This window comes from Phalangium opilio, unplaced genomic scaffold, assembly GCF_054372755.1.
Source record: "Phalangium opilio isolate 3A_F unplaced genomic scaffold, DU_Popi_V2 ptg000017l_1, whole genome shotgun sequence".
NCBI classification, from domain to species: domain Eukaryota; kingdom Metazoa; phylum Arthropoda; class Arachnida; order Opiliones; family Phalangiidae; genus Phalangium; species Phalangium opilio.
The window spans coordinates 1,486,048-1,504,471 of record NW_028324151.1 but is presented as its reverse complement, the minus strand read 5'-3'; the positions used below and the strand labels follow the sequence as shown (position 1 = coordinate 1,504,471).

The following is an 18,424-nucleotide window of genomic DNA, read 5'->3' as shown; positions in this document are numbered from 1 at the left end:
TCAATAACAAATAAATTAAATGAACTTCTTGTCTATAGACTTATCGTTTAACCAAGCTAGTCCCTGTTCGAGAAATACTGTATTGCAGCTAGAGTTTCTAACTCTACAGCATTACGAAATCCTCTGTATTGTAAACAGAAAATATTCAACTACATTATAAGTGATATAATAACAATAAATGTGACTCTTTTAACTAATATAGAGGATTTGGCCTGGAAACATTGAAAGGTTCCAATCAACTTAAAGCCATAGTTTGTATTTATAGCTATGCCTCACCTTCCATTGGTTGATTGCTTCTACGTAAGCGAGTTAGAAGGTTAGAAATGCATCGTCAGTACTGTGTTTCATTTAGTGTCAGACTTAACTTTGTTTACGTTACTTATGGCTATATCGTGCAACGACAAAAATAACTTTGAGTTTAAACTCATTAAAGTATGTTATTACGCACTTCATAAAGGATTTTTATTTACGGTTATTTTTAAATACAAGTAAAAGTCAAGTTTATATTTATTTAATGCGTTTTTAAAGCCAAATCACACACGTGGAATATTGCGTAAATAGATTAAAGCATGTTGGAAAATATATTATTGTTTATAAATTATAGTTATCGAAAATTGCTTCCATTTCATGTTTTTCTCCGCATTTTAAAAGTCTTGATCCTTTCCTTTCATAATTCATTCTGAAAGCAAAAAATTTTAATTGATAATTAAAAATTAAATGTTTAATTATTATTCGGACAAACCTTTCGACCATTTCTTTTTCTAATTTGGTTAACACTAACGGACTTAATAGTCTAATATCAACATCTTTATCTGGACCTACGATAAAAATATGTTGGAATTAATTAGCGATGTTAAATTTAGTCTCAACATGGTCTTTACCAAATACACGCGAGAAAATGACAATTAAGACGTAAGCTAGCGTAGATGACATGACTGGAAACCAAAGCGCAGAAATTCCATAGATATAACTACCCCTTTCCCTATGGGTTAAAAATTAAATCGAGGAAATTATTGCCAATTAAAGTATAGTGATTTTAAATTGTACTTACTCATTACGAAGTTTGAATTGCAAATAAGTGTTATTGGTTGATAAAAGCGTGGCGTTAGTGGTAAAATCCGAGCATTCTTGACCTTTCGTGTGGACAAATTGAGGTCGATGAGGGTAGTTCAAGTAAGATCCGGTAGTTATCCATAAGCTAAACACGAGACTAATCACCATCGCTAATTTACAGGCCTAAATATCAAATAATCGTTAAACTGCCGGGAAGAAAAATAATTGCTTATCTATTTCACCTTGGTACTCGATTTTCGGTAAAAGAATCCCACGCATAAAACCGCTGCTGTTGGTCCAACAAAGGCCCCAATCATTAAGAATGTCATTGGAAGTATGCCACCAATGTAGGGAACGATTAGGGCGGTGATTATAGTCAAAGTACCAAATACTCCGGCTAAGTTAATTTTTAAAAATGTTACATTGTCATCAAAGGAAATTAAAACGGATCTTACTTAAGATTTTGCACAATAACAATCTTGCCGATTCGTTGTTTTGCAAACTGGGTTTCATAGGGACAATGAAATCGTCTAAGGTATTGGCCGCCAAGGAGTTTATGATGGAAGAAACGGTACTTAGAGCGGCGCTGATCAAACCAGCCAATAGGAACCCCAATGATCCCGGATAACCCTTGAGCAGCTTGGCCGAAATGTAAATGAATATCTGTAGTATGAGCGAATTTAGTTTTAACTACTAAAACGTTAATTTTTTCAGCAATTGCCTCTTACTTGATCTGGGAGTCGAACTCCCGAGTTTGGGTCTTGCATCGGATTGCAGTTTGATGTAGCGGCAAATATGGCAACAGCCATTAAGATTAGAAACACGTTATACAGCTGTATTATTATTTGGCTCAGTAAATACGAACTAAATTAAAGTAATATGTTTAAGGTGCGTATAATTTAAGAATTGTTATCTTTTTAATTACTTTCGAGCTGTTTTATAATCTTTCAGGCAAAGATATCGTTGAGCTGTTGATTGCGAACAAACTGCGTAAAAAAATCCAAACATAAACCCGTAAAAGCAGAGATTCCAAACCGTGTAGCTGTTATTCAAGTCTTCGTAAAAGCTTCGTAAATTTTGCCCAAAAGTCAATTAATTAACCTAATTAATCTTCGTAGGTTAACATGTTTATACCGAAAATGTTGATGGAACTGTCCACTGAAAGTGACTTCCCAAGCCTTTTGGAATCCAATGTTAGAGTAAGCGAAAGAAGATACTAAAACTAGACTGGCGAACATCAAAAAACTTTGAAAAACATCGGTGTAAACCACGGCTCGAAATCCACCCTAAATTATATTGTAAAAGGGGTGTGAATTCCGTTGAATTGAAGTTGTGTTGCCAGTGGTACTTACTATAATGCAATACATAGAACATATCACGCCTGAAACGACAATAATAATCCAGTGCGATAACCCAGTGACTGTGGTTATTGTAATGGCTGGTGCGAACAAAAATGTTCCACACCTGAACAACTAGAATTGGAACAAAATTTCAAGAAATCTTTTCGGGTAAGGTTCACCATTTACTTGCTTACGTTGACTAAAATGAAGATGAAGGAATAAAATTTCCTTAGGTGTTTATCGAATCTTCTCTCAACATACTGTTTTATAGATCGTAAACAAAAATGGTGTTAAAAGTAAGTACTTCTCGTTTCGCTTAAAGGTACTTGCGAGTAACTGACCTCGTACACGCTAGTGTAAGACATATTATGAAATACGGGAATGATATAAAAAGCGATTGGTATTTGTACGAAAAACACAGAGATAAACATAACGAAAATTTGAATTCCATCTATGTAAACTTCCCCGACAAGTGAAGTAAATGAATTGGCCGAAATCAGGGTGGCGAATGTTGAAAATGCTACTGGAATGACGGACATTTTACGATCAGCCAAGAGATAATCATCTACAGTGTTCTTATCGTTGCGTCTAGCGAATATGCTAATTAAAATGCAGATAAGAATGGCTCCACCCGCTACTAAACTGTCGATTATAGCGTTGAAGGTCATCTCAATTGATGAAGTATCGATCTGCAATGAAAAAAAAATAAATAAAATAAATTTATTTTAAAACTTGATGTATGTAATGTTATCGTTAAACCAACTTCGTTTCCACGTAAGAGCGAACAGTCCGTGTATGAGGCAATACGAGCAAAAATTGTCAAAAACAATGCTCTTGTTTTTGGGTCACGAAACCTTTGCACTGCAAAACACTTGAAAAAATGTGCAGTTATATCAATGCGGAACTAATTTTGTTAAACTCGCAACAACGTCGTTAACTTTGCCTTTAACATTTAATTAAATCCTGATTAACCCGAAAAACTAAACCGTCCACGATCGCGTCGATATTGAATGCGATAACGGTCCAGAATCGATTCTTAAGAATTGCGTTTTTCTCGAGTTTTATCACAACAGTACGGTAGAAAAAAGCACGTTGAACTGACTGATTTTTTGTTTTGATATTTGCATATAAAAAATATCATTTTTCTGTCACTGGAATTGTTAGATTTGCGTATTTCATATTGTTTGACGTCTGCATATGGTAATTGGACAAAACCAACCAGTACTTCACCTTCGAAACTCAAATTTTGGTGTACATGTTTCGCCCTGATCATCATATTGGATAACGTACAATATATACTTTCTCTAAATGGTACTTTGTACTAGGATAGCTTAGCTTTCATTAGATATGTCATAATGTCACGTGACATTATAACATTACAAGGTACATGGTGGTGTATAACATGTTATTTTATGCAGCGTCGTACGTGTAAAGGGAGATGTTTGAATTGTATGTATTTAGTAAGTTGTAGCATAAACTTATAATTTACCAATAAGTTTCTATCTCTGAATGGGAAGAACGTATTTGTTTGTGCAAGAAACCTCCAAGTAATTTTAGATAATTTTAATCAGCACAATTTTTTATTTACAAAATGAGGAATTAATTGATTGGTAAGAATTTCTAGTGGAATAACTTGCACTAATTAAAATTAAATATTTAAGTGCTTAATGAAAATTAACAAGAGTTGCAATCAATGTTTATTATTTTAAAATTATTGTAAATTGGTGCTCAATTAGGCTATTATATGATTTTGGTTTTTGTCTTGAGGTTTTAAAAGAGTTAATTCTTCCCGTTCGTCTTTCATTCTGTTAAATAGTACACCAATTAATATTAATATTTAAACCTTAAGTTAATCATAATTCGGACAGACCTTTCAATCGCTTCTTTTTCTAATTTGGTTAAAATTAACGGACTTAATAATCTGATATCAACTTCTTTATCAGTACCTACAATGAAAATACTTTCTTAGTAACAAATCCTCAGCGTGGGTGCAGGTAGAGCTGTTCGGTTTACCAAATAGACGAGATAAGACGACAATCAAGACGCAGGCCAGTGTAGATGACATGACTGGGAACCAAAGTATACCAATTCCATAGATGGACAATCCACGCTCTCTGTTAAAGTCGGGATTATTGAATAATCAAAGACACTAAGAATATTGTGGGGTTGTTTTAATTGTACTTACTCATTTCGAAGCTGGTATTCTAAAGTTTTATTGTTGGATAAAAGCGTAGCGTTAGTGGTGAAATCTAAGCATTGTCCTCCTTTTGAGTGGACAAACTGAGGTCGATGAGGGTAGTTGAAGTAAGATCCGGTAGTTATCCATAAACTGAATACTAGACTCAGCGCAATCGCTAATTTACAAGCCTAAATAGTAATAAAACAATCGTTAAGGAAGCAAGAAAGATAGGCTTTTGAGAAATTTCTTTCACCTTGATATTTGATTTTCTATAGAAGAAGCCGACGCATAAGACTGCAGCCGTCGGTCCAATAAAAGCACCGATTATTAAGAAGGTCATTTGGAATATGCCACCAAGATAAGGAACAATCAAGGCAGTCACGATACTTAAAGTACCAAATGTTCCCGCTGGTTAATGTCACAAAAGGTCACATTAACACGCAGTATTTACTGCCCTGGCGAAGCTTGTAAAAAAAGGGTCTTACTTAAGAATTTGCACAATAACAATCTCCCTGTTTCGTTCTTTTTCAAACTAGGTTTTAAAGGAACAATGAAATCGTCTAAGGTGTTAACCACCAATGAGTTTATGTTGGATGAAACGGTACTTAGAGCTGCGCTGATCAAACCAGCCATTAGGAAACCCAATAATCCTGGATAACCTTTGAGCAACTTCGCGCATATGTAAATAAATATCTGCGAAGAAACGAATTTAGTTACAACTTTAATTTGTTGCTGCAATTGACATATACTTGATCCGGAAGACGAACTCCCGAGTTTGGGTCTTGCATCGGATTGCAATTCGATATAGCGGCAAAAAGGGCAACGCTCATTAAAATGAGAAATACAAGGTTCGTCGTCAATATTATTTGGCTGAATAAAAACGAACTAAAAATGGAATAATATCGTTTAAGTTTCAACTTTTTTAGAATTAATAGATTTAGGATCTAATTACTTTCGAGCCGTTTCATAATTCTTGAGGCAAAGAAACCGTTGAGCCGTAGCTTGAGAACAAACAGAGAAGAAAAATCCAAAGAGGGTTCCGTAGAAGAACAGATTCCAAATGGAGTAGTTGTTATTTAAGTCTTCGAATATTCTAAATTGGGTCCCAAAGTCAATAAGGATCTCCTTTACAATGAACATTCTTTTATACATAAATGTGTTTACCGAAAATGTTGGTCAAGCTGTCCAGTGAAAGTAGTGTCCCAAGCATTTTGGAATCCAACGTCCAGGTAAGCGAATACAACTACTAAAATCAGACTGCCAAACATTAAAAAACTTTGAAAGACATCGGTGTAAACTACGGCTCGAAATCCACCCTAAAATTTTATGAAAAAGTAACTGTCAATTGTATCACTACCTCTTGAAGCCAGTGGTACTTACAATAATGCAATAAAGGGAACATATTACGCCTGAAACGATAATTGTTATCCAGTAAGGTATCCCAGTGACTGTGGTTATTGTAATGGCTGGGGAGAACAGATACGTTCCACACCTGAACAACTAAAATTGAAAAAGAAACATTTAACACTCTCGGGTAGGGATCATCTTTAACGAGCTTACGTTGACCAAAATGAAGATGAAGGAGTAAAATTTTCTTAGATGTTTATCGAATCTTCTCTCAACATACTGTTTCATAGATAGTAAACAAAAATGGTTAATAAAAGCACATACCATTTCGTCTAAAGGTATTTGTTGAAACTGACCTCGTACACACTAGTGTAAGGCATGTTATGAAATACGGGAATGATGTAAAAAGTAATTGGTATTTGGGTCAATGTACCCGATATAAACATGATGAAGATTTGAAATCCATTGATGTAAACATCACCGACAAGTGAGGTAAAAGCATTGGCCGAAATCAGTGTGGCGAAGGTCGAGAACGCGACTGGGATGATGGACATTTTGCGGTCAGCCAAGAGATAGTCGTCCACAGTTTTCTTATCATTCCGTTTAGAAAGTACGCTGATTAAAATGCATAAAAGTATAGATCCACCCGCCACTAAAATGTCAACAATCGCGTCGATATTCATCTCGATTGATAATTGTTCAGAATCGATACAATTTACTAAAAATTCGCTTTTACAACTGGGCCTAATTTTCCCTCCACAATACTGTAGAAAAATACCCGTTTATTTGAGTAAATCTATGTGGATGAAAGGCTTCACTATCACTATAGAACGTGTACTTTATTCGCCATAAATTACATTTGCTGAAAGCTATATTTTCGATATTTGGTCTTGTTTATTATAGCATATGTTGTTCGACAATGAACCGGTACCTGCCCTTGAAACTTAATTTTCGCCGTACTTACTTTTTGCTCCGTTAACCTCAAGTACTGAAAATCGTCAAAAACAAAAAAGGGTATAGTATGAAAAAAAGGTAAAGCTACAATCTTCTATAAAGAGAACACTGTGGTATATAACATATGTTATTTTATTGCAGCAGCGTCGTACATGCATAGATTGATGTTCGATAGTGCGTTTTTAATATCCCGGTGAAGTGTCTTTCCAGTGTATTAAATCGATGTCGGGAATTTCGTCACACGGCATGTAGTTGTTTCTAAGAGAAACGTTGTGAAGAAATTAGGCCTATTTTATGTCATAGCAACAATAAATACGTCACTTAATGAAGAATTTGTCATTTGCCAAAATATTTATCATTATAAGTGTCGTACTTATTTTTATCACGTTACTTATAAAAAAATTATTTAATTTACTCTTTGGAAACGGGTTGAAAAGCATCTAATTGCATGGCCGGTATAAAATCACCCGCTAAGCAAATTATTTTCGACAACCATGTTTTTCTAATCTCAAAGAGTTGAGCTGTAATTAAAATGATTAGTTAATTTTAAAATTAATTAAAATGGCGGTTCGTTTTATCTAACCATCGGTAAAAGAACCGGGTTGATTTCCATGTTCAAAGTGATATCTATCTCCGTATTTCATGTAGAAATATTGTTGACCAATAAGACAACCGAAGGTCGGACCCACAATGGCCTTCTTCAAACGGTATTCGTGTAAGGCTCCGGTGAAAAGGTCGATATCCTCAACGTACCTTGATATCATAAATTATTATTAAACCTTGAAAATTAAACTAGATATTCTATAACTTAAAAATTGTCGTGGACTTTCAAAGATGACCAATGAAGTACAGCAAAAATTTCGTAGCCTATAATTACTTGTAAACACTCCGAAGTTTGTTAATGTTATCGTAAGACATGACGACTTTCAAGTCATTAAAGTCGTAAATTTGAATATCGTAGCAGTATTTTATGTAATGGATATATCCTTTAAGACCGTGATCTCGACCACGATGAATGTTTACCGCCACCAAATCTATGCCATTAGGTTTCTCTGGTACCTATAAAATAGTTCAAAGTTCACCGACTCCGGTAAGGAAAAAAAGCTGAACACCTCTTGGACTCACTTTGTACACGTAGTTGGTCAAATCCGGGATTATATGCTGATCAAAGGCTTGCGCCGGTTGATTGCTTAACCCGACTAATATACTATCTAGGCTGCCATTGTACAGTGGCATTGGGTTGAAGTAATTGTCCTTAAGTGACAGTGTACTTAAATGACCGCCACCCATAACTTGGTAAAAGTCTTTGCTAACCAACGTGTGTCCGTATCTTTAAGAGGTACAATTGTTCGTTATCCTAAATTTTGCTAAGCCTAATGGGGGACTGTTACCTGTAAGCGGCTGTTGAAAATTCGGTGAAGAGGTTAGGGTTCATAGTAGGATTATATTCGGTTCGGCCATACTCGTGAGGCCAAAGGTCATAATACGTCATCATAGTTGGTCCAATGACTAAATGAATGTACTCTCGAAACGTTATCATGCTCATCTGAGCGATAACTATACGTCTATTCATTTTAAAAAAACATATATAATTTCTCAAAGTTAATGTTATTAAATTCGTCAATTGATTAACCTGCTTTCTTGAAACAAAATTTCGTGATTCCAATGAGGATTTATTAATCTTAAACGATCAACCAAAATATTATGCCATCGAATTATTAAAGTGTTTAACGATGTCAGTGCAGGATGCTGGTTGACCCTAACGTCACCTAAAAGACAGTTCAATCCGTTTATGGCCTAGGTATTATTGACATTTGAGTTAGGCTTAATTACCAGCGGCAAAGCAAGGTAGTTGCGGATGTTTACTGGTGCACTGATCTTGCGACGTGTCCTTCGATCTTGGTAAAAGTGAACCGTACCGTGATTGAGAAACAGCCATTTTTGCTGTGATAAATCAGAAGATTACATCATAATTGAGTGAATCTTAACGGAGGTAGTATTACCTGGATCAATTGGATCTCTCAAAGCCTTCAATTCGTCGTCAGAGTTACCATAAATACCCGAACCATCTAAAAACGCCGTTACTTGGTTCGACTGGGCTCTCGGTCCTGCGTTGCGAAACCAAAATATACTTAACCTTAAGAAATTTTCAATTCCTCGCGAGATACTTACCCAAGGCGCAAGAAAGGCAAGATGCCGAACGTACAAAATTGATGCAATTAACGCCAGCACGTGGGAAAAACGGATCATGCGGTGGTATCAGAATTGGCATACATCTAGGATGTACGCTGAGTGGCGGATTATCGACGTAAGCGTACGATATATTGCTTCCTTTGTAAGGTTTACAGCAATCCAATACGAAACCACCAGCTACAAGTTCAAGTATTAAATTACCATGAATCGATATAAATTAGTATGCGAATAAATATTACAAGCCAGGAATGATTGCGTGAAGGTAACATCATGGTCAACAATTTGACCCCATTGCATCAGCATATGTGTTGACATGAAGTCCGGCTTTTCAACGTACGAGTGTAACGTAGTCGAGATGTATCTCGCATTTGGTAATGGACTTCCATCAATTGAAGTACGAATAGACGATATACCTTAAAGATAAAGGGGTCAGGGGTCATCGGGTAGTCTGTCGAATTGACCCAATGCTTACCATCTTGATACTCAGGTGCTAGTAGACGTTGAAAGCAAGAAAAGGCCGAACCCCATGTTGGATTGTTTGGGTTATTACAAGTACCATCTACAGTTCTATACTTGGAAGGTTTGCAATAGACGGTTTTGACTTTGTGACAAGTTTCAATGGCGCCGTATCCTTCTCGAATTCCGTAAAGCGGATACTTGGGTAACGCGTAGTAAACGTCATCCGATTTCAAATTAAGTCTGCGTACATTCGTAATTACGTTTAATATAGAAATAAAAGCGAATTCAAAATACCCAATTACCTGTATTGCAACCTCTTGGTCAATTCTTCCAAGTGGTCCTGAACTTCCTCTATTTCGAAGAGTTTGTTGGGTTTGGCGAGATAATGGGCGTTGTGTCTAGCTGTCGCTGATAGCTTGTCGAGTGGAATATATCCCTCTATGGAAATAATTGTTGAAAGCTACCAAGTTTGTAAAATATAAATGACCACTTACTTTGATCTACTATGGTTCTTTCTAAATTAACTTTTAGTCGGCTAGCAGCTACAATCTCGTCGTACGACTCTTTCAGCAGTTCTGGAGGAATGGTGGGCGCTTGATAAGCGCTGGCTGCCCGATAAGGAAACAGCTTAGGGTAGAAGTCGACGACGACATCTTGGGGACCATATGGAGGAGGATGGGGGTATTCTTGACTCGAGACATTGTTTAAAGAGTGTGCCAGAAACAAAGCTACGAGCGATAACCTATGGATCACAAAAATAGACTAATCTATTTATATTTGGCCTATTTTTCTCTTGAACATCCAAATCTTAAGTAATGATTAAACTTCGTAGATGCTGCTCAATTTTTGAGTTTTGTTTTGTTCACCAAATATATTCTGAATTATACAAGCATTTTCGATTAAACCGCAATTAACTTACCATTTAAGAATCATAACGTTCGATTCTGTCCCGAATAAAAATGCAAACGACTCGAAAGGGATGGAAATAAATTACTTAAATGTTTGCAACATTATAGCGACTAAAATCCCAGGCACGATTTGCCTATTAAACAGATAAATATGTATCATCGATCCGAAGAAACTCGATCTTCTAAAGATATTCGCCGAAAGAAATTAGCATCAGTCGCAGATAAAATATTTGACTACTGAGCGTTTTTCAATGTATTAGTTTAATGTAACTTTAACCGATAAGCTTAAATTGAATGTTACATGGTGAATTATTTAAAATTAGCAATGTAATGGTGAAATACAACATGATATTTGCAAAATATTTATTTACAGTCTATTACTAAACACTGCAGTGATTTTTAGAGTAGAAGCTGCTGGACGCTTTTGACTCCAAGTTTCTATAATCGAAGGTTCAATGGCAGAAATTTGCTAATAACGCTTCAACGCAGAGTACCATTGTCGAAATTGCTATACCGTACAAGTACAGGATGAAAATGGGCGAGAGATACAGCGCGTCTAACGTCTTTTTGGTCGTAAGAGTTACTCTTCTCACTTGCACCATGGAAACTGCCAATTCTTGTCGTACATGCGGTGTCATCTGGACAGTTTCTTGGAATCTGACGCACCTATATCATAAACGAAACTTGTTAGTTTAAATTTCAATGATTTAAGTAACCGTACAAATAATTGATGTTTTCCAAAACACTGAGTGGAAGTTTGCGACTCAGCAGGTAATGATTCGTGAACGTTGCGAAAGTTTCTTGGCCAATGTAAATCTGAATTGGGGCTTCCTTAATAAACGTGTACCCTATAGTATGTTGCGACACATATGATATAGCTCCTCGTTGGAATAACATGGCGATTCTTCCTGTGGTAAAGTAGGCCATCTCTTTTACGCCAAGAACTTCAAAGTACGTTCCGTTTGATTCCAGCCGTTCTTGAATTTTAGCGTATTTACTTGATGGATCCTATGGGAGTGATTGATCTGCATTTTCCAATCGGGCGTTTTCAAAGATAGCTTGATATTACCCTGATTTTAAAGTCGCGCAGATGAACATCCAGCGGACTGTCTTCCATAATCATCAGTTTAATAGACGGATCCAATAGAATGTCCTCCAAAGTGTTTACAAACCCATCGGATGAAGCCAGCATTTGCGACTTCAAACAACAGCAATATATGATCGTAAGAATCAAACTGGCAAACGACCAGGCAGCAACCAGAAATTTCGCTGAATTGAACTGACTCCGAACACCAAGCTCACCTGAAATATAGTCCAAGTTGAAATACTTAATTAGTTCTACTCATCTACTTACCCTGATTTAAACAGTAATTACTTTGAAATTAGTGACCTAAATAATTTTAGAATCCTAGTTTCTGCCCTACAAAGCGCCCAGCTTTCCCCCGTATATTTACCATTCTGGAGGATATCAGCGGTAAAAGACCAAAAATGCTGAATTAGAATTGATAGACTGAATTTTCCCTGGGATCTGATGACGTTTAACAAGTATGAAACGAGGGATACGACGACCAGAGCCACGATGGTTAGAATCCAAATGTTACTGTCCAAACCCCGGAATGATATTGTCTCGGATGTTTGCCCTTTCTCTATCCAGTCCGTCGTTACTATGCAGAATCCGTCGTTATTGATGGGGGGTGAACGGTATACCGTTTCTTCTTCCATTGGATTAGCCGAGTATTGATTAAAAACACCGTGGATAATCTAAAAAATCCACGTGTGCTATAGATCAACCTATGTCTGGCCAATAAGAGTACTTACGTCATAGCCAAGAGCATCGGTTAACATCGTACTTTCTCGATCACTAAAAGTTAAATTCTTTCTGTACATTACATACCGCGCATAACCGGATTCCACGTAATCCAAACTGAAATAAGAAGATACGAAATAGGTCTACGCGAAAGAACCTATGATTTTATATGGCGTAAATTTTTACTTACGTCACATTTTTTAAATTAAGAAAGACGTATCTAAGAGCCGCAATATGATCCGACTCTTCAGAGGTATATTTCCCACGAAAAATCCTTCTTAGACTACGGACACTTTTCTAAAAATATAAGTAAATTATATCGTAATTAGTCTATCGCTAGGATTGTCACGATGTTCAATAACGATTGTGTACTCCAATTACTCCCTCAGTTTAAATTCTGATTATAAGAATTGAATTGTTTATGATACCTCCAATATAGAAAATCGAAACGTGAACATTTCGTAAACGCGAGTTCAAACCACGTTCTAAGAGACACGACTTATCGGTACAGTTTTGGAAAGTGAACTACGTATTTCAAACTCAACTCTGGCCTAGAATTTTAAAACATGGAAATAAATATTTAACCTAAATGCACTTGAGTTTATTGTTAAATCGATGATGAGTGGACAGTTGTTTTACCTACAATAATTATTAACTTCGGCTTATTGCTCGGAGTAGAATCCATTTAGAATTAAACTACGCGAAACTCCAGGTGCTCTTTGACTAACCGTTAAATTTTGTGTTGGGAAACAAAGTAACTGTTCACGCTAACATGTTTTCGCAACACCATAATGACAAGGGTTTTACGTTTATTTTCTTTTTAAACAAGTGTTCCTAAAACTATATTGACAATTTCTCATGTTAAGAGGTAGCTTAATCGATGTTTGCATAATCATTAAGTCCGGTCTGTTTCTTGGAATACAGTCCATTGAGTACTATCCATTATTAATTCGACAAGGCATACAGATGTTGTTTCTTCTGACGTTAAATTTTGTATGACAATTTTTCAAGTACAAACCCTAATGGCTTTTTCGATATAATGTAACATGATCTCTCTTTTTTGTAAATGACAATTGGGTTTCTCAGTTTATGATTCGAATACTGGGAGGTAATTAGGAGAGAAATTGTGTTCGTGCTTTTAATTAGGAACTTTAGAAACTTATCTAAGACTTATGACTGGTAACGTTTAAACATCAAAATGTTATTTAGGCTTATATTTATTTAATAATTAACATTTCAAAAATAATAAATCAACAACCGCAACCATCGTCAGTATTATTGGTGTTTATTATCTAAGTGGTCCAAGTTTAGCTAAACGTTCTGTTACATCATTCGCTATTTGAACAATAAAAATATTTCTTTAAAATAATAAAGTAAGATTAATTAGTCATCAAGGGTGAAAATCAACACTCAACATAAAAACCGTCATTAAACCGGATTCTTCTAGTTTTCAATGCCGCCTTTAAGATAATGAATGTCTGTTAAATGCGATAATAACGTTTACAATCTGATCTATCTGGCATGTTAGCAATTAAAGGGTCGGCCAAAAATTAGGGACCGTCCATAAATAACGTCAATTCTAAGAGAGTGTCTTAATGACCACAAATGTGAAATAATTATAAAATTGATTACAAACGCGTAGGGTTTGAAGCGTAAAATAGATAAGCGAAAGTGTCTGGTAATTTGTGAACGGTCCCTTTCCCTCAAAGATGTTTAAAAATTTATACCTGAGATATTGGTATTATTATCTGTAATTGTTGATATCAATAACAACTACTGACGTATCAATTTTGATTACTCTTGTCGTTTTGCGCCTAGAGGAGAAAATCATGGACTTTCTATTCCCTAAGAGGACAAGTAAACAAGCAGTTTTTTGGGACCAAGTTATCAAATGTAGCGAGATTACGGAAATCTCAATGGTGCCTATCTTTAAACACCGTATTATTTGAAATTATTTTAAAGAGGTATTGATACACAAGAAGAAAAAAAATATCCTGATTTGTTCACAACCCCTATACTGAAAGACCTTGATATACTATAATCCCAATCTTAATCTCTCTAATTGTATAGACAAAGAAATCACTATCACAGTTTTCCTATCCCTTATTGGATTTATAAGTTCCATGGGAAAATAGAATTATCATCTTGAGAAAAAGTTGAGTCTAAGATATTCACCACCACCACTTAGCTGATTTTACGAGGCCATATATTATTGTAGCTTGCTCCGTCGTGTTAGTCTTATCATTTGCGCCATTTTTCTGTTATGTCATTGTCACGAATGTCTAAAGGTCGATCCCGATCTTTACAAAATAAGATCTCGTAGAGACAGAAAGAAAAGAAAGACTAGCGAGGTATTTGAACGATTGCGGTTCTTTCTTCGGCGACTCGAGATAGAGGTCGACTTCTTTTTTGCTCGCCTTCACCGTTTTAATTAAATTAAAGTGATAATTGCAGGTAGGTTCTGATTTATTTCACTTAAATTAATTCTACGTTCACGTTAGACACAAAAAGCAGTTTGAAAGGATGTAGATTAGACGAGCAAACGTTGTTGTTAGTTAAGAAGGCCAGTGCAATTCACAAGCTCGAATTGTGGATTATCTCTATAAGTATTAAATATCAGACTTGTCTCTACAGATTTGACCCCAAAATTTTACAATTTGACCTTTCAAACTTGAATTTCGATCTCGTTAGAATAGGTCAACGTGAACGAGTTGTTGATTTATCTTTCTTGACTATCCCTTTAATTATATTTGATAATTTAGGCGCTGATCATCTCATCATAATTAATTGAGGAAGCTCATTAATTCCGGGTGGTTGTTGTTGTTGGAAAAGAATGCGATTGTTGTCACACATTGTTAAAAGTCCTAAACTTTTGTAATTACGAATAAGTGACGATACAGCGTTATCGAAAAGATTTTTAAAACCGTCATCCCAACGAGATGGAGAATTATAATCAAAGTCGATTGAACATTCCGTCATCGAACTCGGCTTTTCTTCCGCCATTGTATCTTCAAACTGATTTGGCAATGGCTGGGAATGCCTCGCCCGCTTCCTTATCTTCGCCGGGGAGTCCTTACGTAACCGAGAAGTTGTCTCCGGGGACTCAACTTTCGTCTTCACCAAGTACTCAGGTTAGATAGACCCTCGAGATCTCGGATTTTTTTTTCTACCAGGTAGAACGGATAGCAATTCTTTCTTAATTAATTGTTACAGAATTTCTTCCAATACCTACCTGAATACGATTGCTTTACTCCGATTGGTTCACCGTCTGTCTTCATTCGAGGTCGACGTTCTACCCGTTCTCCAGAAGGTAATAATTCTTAAATAGCCCTTTGAAAATGTCTATCTCTATGGTAACAATATACCATGATAAAATAAACATAGTATTCTATTGGTTGAGAGCTCTTTCTCGCGCAAGTACTTAACATTGTCACACAGAAATTAAGTTAAGTAATTATTTTAAATTTAGACAATTTAATCGAGACGATCGGAGCCACGTTAAAGAAACTGTACAGCACTAAAGAACCGTGGCAAAAACCTCTCCCTTGGTTACCAAATAAAAAGGTCAATGCCGAGGACTCGTTTGTTGAATTTGAAATCGGAGAACTGAACCGTGCCGGTCGTTTCGTACGACAAGATGATTACCACGCCGAAGACATATTTAAAAGTAGTAAACCGGATGAGGAAGCTCCAACTAAAATTCTTCTTCAAGGGGAAGCCGGCTTTGGGAAAACCACCATCTGCACGAAGATGGCCTACGATTGGTCCGCCAGTCCCAACTCGTATTTATCTCATTTCAAAATATTGATTTTCTTCCGTTTGAGGAATTTGATGTCCGGTAATTTGGAAGAAACCATTTTAAACCTATTAACCAAAACCTGCAATTCCAATGGGGAGCAAGGCGTCATTCAACAGAGAATCAGACAAGCTTTTCGTGGACTCGGATCGCGTCTGCTATTAATCCTCGATGGTCTTGATGAATTGCCGAGTAATTCCGAGAGAATCGCCGTCGAGAGAGTCATCAAGATCCATAAAGGTGAAGTCCAATCATTCCTATGCGCCGCGACGGTCCTGGTAACCACTAGACCCATGCAACCGAGCAACCTCGTCAGGTCTTTCCAAAAATACCTCAACATTAAAGGATTTTCGCCTATCCAACAAGACGCGTACATCAATAGAAACTTTATGCACGCCCCATCCAAAGCCAAACTTTTAAAAATAGAGTTGTTGCGACCCTCGGGAAATTTGTACGGGTTGGGAAGATGTCCCTTAATGTTATCCCTAATTTGTTTCCTCCATCAAAAGGAGGACTTGAGCGAACTTCGACGTAAGACTGACGTATTTATGTCCGTTTTGTATTTCCTGGCCGGACAATGCGCCGAGCATTTTGGCGTTGATTTACCCGAGGGTAGCGCCATTCAATCGGGGAAACTGCCTTTTCACGAACTCTTCGTGCGTCTAGGATACGTTTGCTTGACGGCCCTTACAAATCGTCGTCTTCACGTTAGAGAACGCGAGATAATAGAAGTATTCCCAGACGAGGAAGAACGCAAAATAGCGCTTGGCATGGGTATTCTTAAAAGAGTGTCTCAATTCTTCCGAATGTCCGACGAAATTGTTTACGAAACTGTTTACAAGTCTTTGATGGAGTTTTTAGCCGCTTTGTATTTAGCTTCGATGTTTACCGGCGAAGGAAAGGAACAGGAAGTCGAGATACAAGACATTTTCGTCAAATGCGATCCTCAGACTTTATACCAAATTGTCATTTTCCTTTGCGGATTGTTAGGACCACGCGCGCACCAGATAATCAAACTCTTAACGATTCCCGAAATAACCGGACCATCCGGATTGGCGATAATTCCTCTGGATTTGAACGTCATCGTCCCCGACGATTTACAAGACGCTAACCTACGCGTGGCCTTTGTGGCTATTTTGCTTAACGAATGCGGGGCATCCGACGAGAACCTGAAGGCTTTGCTGGATCGCGTCAGCTCGGATGACCGTATCGAACACTCTGCGGCGCATTTAAGTTCCATGTTTTGGCGTGGATACACCGACTTACTTACGAGCCAAACGAAGAAAATACATCGATTAACATTCGTGTTTAACTCCACAATCGCCACTCCTTATCATAACCTCCTTCTTCAACATATCACAACCGCGTTACGCGAAGCTCAAGCCGTCGAAGAGGTACAAGTAGCTTGGGTTCCGGATGGACTACCATCTGAAGAGTTCACCAGTCAAGAGTACGAGTACCAAGCGTCCGTTATGGACTCTTTTTGCGCGGCAGTTTTCTCCAACCAATTAATTCAGTCGCTAATCATAGACGTACCACAACCACTTCTTTTACGATTCTTTCGACTATTGAGAACCGCGTGTCCTAGAGGAAGTCTAAGACAAACTCGCATATTTGGAAGATACGGTCACGAAATTCTTCAACGATTGTTTCAAGAACACCTTTTGGAATCATCAAATTTGCAGGAAAAGTTCAACAAGTTGGACATTGGTTTTACCATGTCTTCTGATTCGTCATTTTCGAGTCTTTTACGCACCATGATCATGTCTTTAACCAGCGGCCGTTTCGACGAGTTGGTGGTTTGCGATGGACGTCGCGAAGTTGTCGTCGTATGCACGCAGAGTTCTCATTGGAAACCTATCTTCGACGTGACAGTCAACTTGCAAACCAGGACGCTATCATCGGAAACCAACCAAAAGCTACAGGATGTTATCAATACTTGCTCGCAAACGTTCCCACCTCCCGACCACGATATGCTTTTCGAGATACGAATGCAGAAGCAACAGGCTGTGGCTGACAAACCGTTCCGACTGTACTTGGGGATTAAGAATTGTCTAGGAACTTGGAAGGATTTCATTCAACAAGGAGCTACTTGCGCTCAAGTCAGCTCGGAAATATCTTTCCGGATATCGCAAGTCATAACGTTTTGTTCCCACGAAGAAGGCAGTTGCACCGAAGACAAGAAGTTATGCGATGTTAGTGGTCGAATGAAAAGGGAATTGGCATCGTGTTTAGGGATAAACTCCATCTTTGGTATCTCTACATTTTTCCGGTACCCAGCTTTGTTGTCGTAAAGTAAGACATTAATAATAATATATCACGAAGGAATTAAGTCTAGTCGAAAGATTTGTAATTGTCTTTTAAATAAAACGGTACAAAATTAGTTTA

The 18,424-nt window shown here is 37.1% G+C and overlaps 3 protein-coding genes across 3 annotated transcripts; 1 reads left to right on the top strand and 2 right to left on the bottom strand.

The window, feature by feature from the left end:
* Positions 1 to 591: 591 nt before the first annotated feature.
* On the bottom strand, positions 592 to 3,669 carry LOC149702296 (sodium-coupled monocarboxylate transporter 1-like). The gene is made up of 13 exons (XM_089867105.1): positions 3,496 to 3,669; positions 2,735 to 3,082; positions 2,588 to 2,653; positions 2,406 to 2,525; positions 2,188 to 2,339; positions 1,979 to 2,119; positions 1,782 to 1,917; positions 1,509 to 1,716; positions 1,296 to 1,450; positions 1,052 to 1,236; positions 882 to 982; positions 743 to 818; positions 592 to 679 (listed from the first exon to the last, which is right to left on the bottom strand). Exons 1-13 carry the CDS (start codon positions 3,667 to 3,669, stop codon positions 592 to 594), a joined length of 1,950 nt encoding a protein of 649 aa, XP_089723231.1.
* Positions 3,670 to 4,125: 456 nt separating this feature from the next.
* LOC149702295 (sodium-coupled monocarboxylate transporter 1-like) lies at positions 4,126 to 6,602 on the bottom strand. The gene is made up of 12 exons (XM_089867104.1): positions 6,276 to 6,602; positions 6,133 to 6,198; positions 5,953 to 6,072; positions 5,737 to 5,888; positions 5,525 to 5,665; positions 5,322 to 5,457; positions 5,058 to 5,265; positions 4,826 to 4,980; positions 4,579 to 4,760; positions 4,407 to 4,507; positions 4,264 to 4,339; positions 4,126 to 4,198 (listed from the first exon to the last, which is right to left on the bottom strand). The coding sequence occupies exons 1-12, from the start codon at positions 6,600 to 6,602 to the stop codon at positions 4,126 to 4,128; spliced, it is 1,737 nt and encodes a 578-aa protein (XP_089723230.1).
* A 7,896-nt stretch (positions 6,603 to 14,498) lies between these two features.
* LOC149702294 (uncharacterized) lies at positions 14,499 to 18,424 on the top strand. Its single transcript, XM_089866075.1, has 4 exons — positions 14,499 to 14,694; positions 15,003 to 15,371; positions 15,454 to 15,550; positions 15,710 to 18,424. The coding sequence occupies exons 2-4, from the start codon at positions 15,180 to 15,182 to the stop codon at positions 18,328 to 18,330; spliced, it is 2,910 nt and encodes a 969-aa protein (XP_089722201.1). The 5' UTR covers positions 14,499 to 14,694; positions 15,003 to 15,179; the 3' UTR covers positions 18,331 to 18,424.

Bases quoted from the DNA above. Each gene is read 5' to 3' on its own strand.
- LOC149702295 (XM_089867104.1), bottom strand. From the start codon at position 6,602: ATGAATATCGACGCGATTGTTGACATTTTAGTGGCGGGTGGATCTATA. The intron at 5,666-5,736 runs GTAAACACATTT...GACCCAATTTAG, and splicing joins CAGCTTGACCAACATTTTCG to AATATTCGAAGACTTAAATA. The intron at 4,761-4,825 runs GTGAAAGAAATT...ATTACTATTTAG, and splicing joins ATAGAAAATCAAATATCAAG to GCTTGTAAATTAGCGATTGC.
- LOC149702294 (XM_089866075.1), top strand. From the start codon at position 15,180: ATGGAGAATTATAATCAAAGTCGATTGAACATTCCGTCATCGAACTCG. The intron at 15,372-15,453 runs GTTAGATAGACC...TAATTGTTACAG, and splicing joins CGTCTTCACCAAGTACTCAG to AATTTCTTCCAATACCTACC. The intron at 15,551-15,709 runs GTAATAATTCTT...TTTTAAATTTAG, and splicing joins TTCTACCCGTTCTCCAGAAG to ACAATTTAATCGAGACGATC.
- LOC149702296 (XM_089867105.1), bottom strand. From the start codon at position 3,669: ATGATGATCAGGGCGAAACATGTACACCAAAATTTGAGTTTCGAAGGT. The intron at 2,654-2,734 runs GTCAGTTACTCG...TCTATAAAACAG, and splicing joins CTTACACTAGCGTGTACGAG to TATGTTGAGAGAAGATTCGA. The intron at 1,717-1,781 runs GTAAGAGGCAAT...CTCATACTACAG, and splicing joins GAGTTCGACTCCCAGATCAA to ATATTCATTTACATTTCGGC.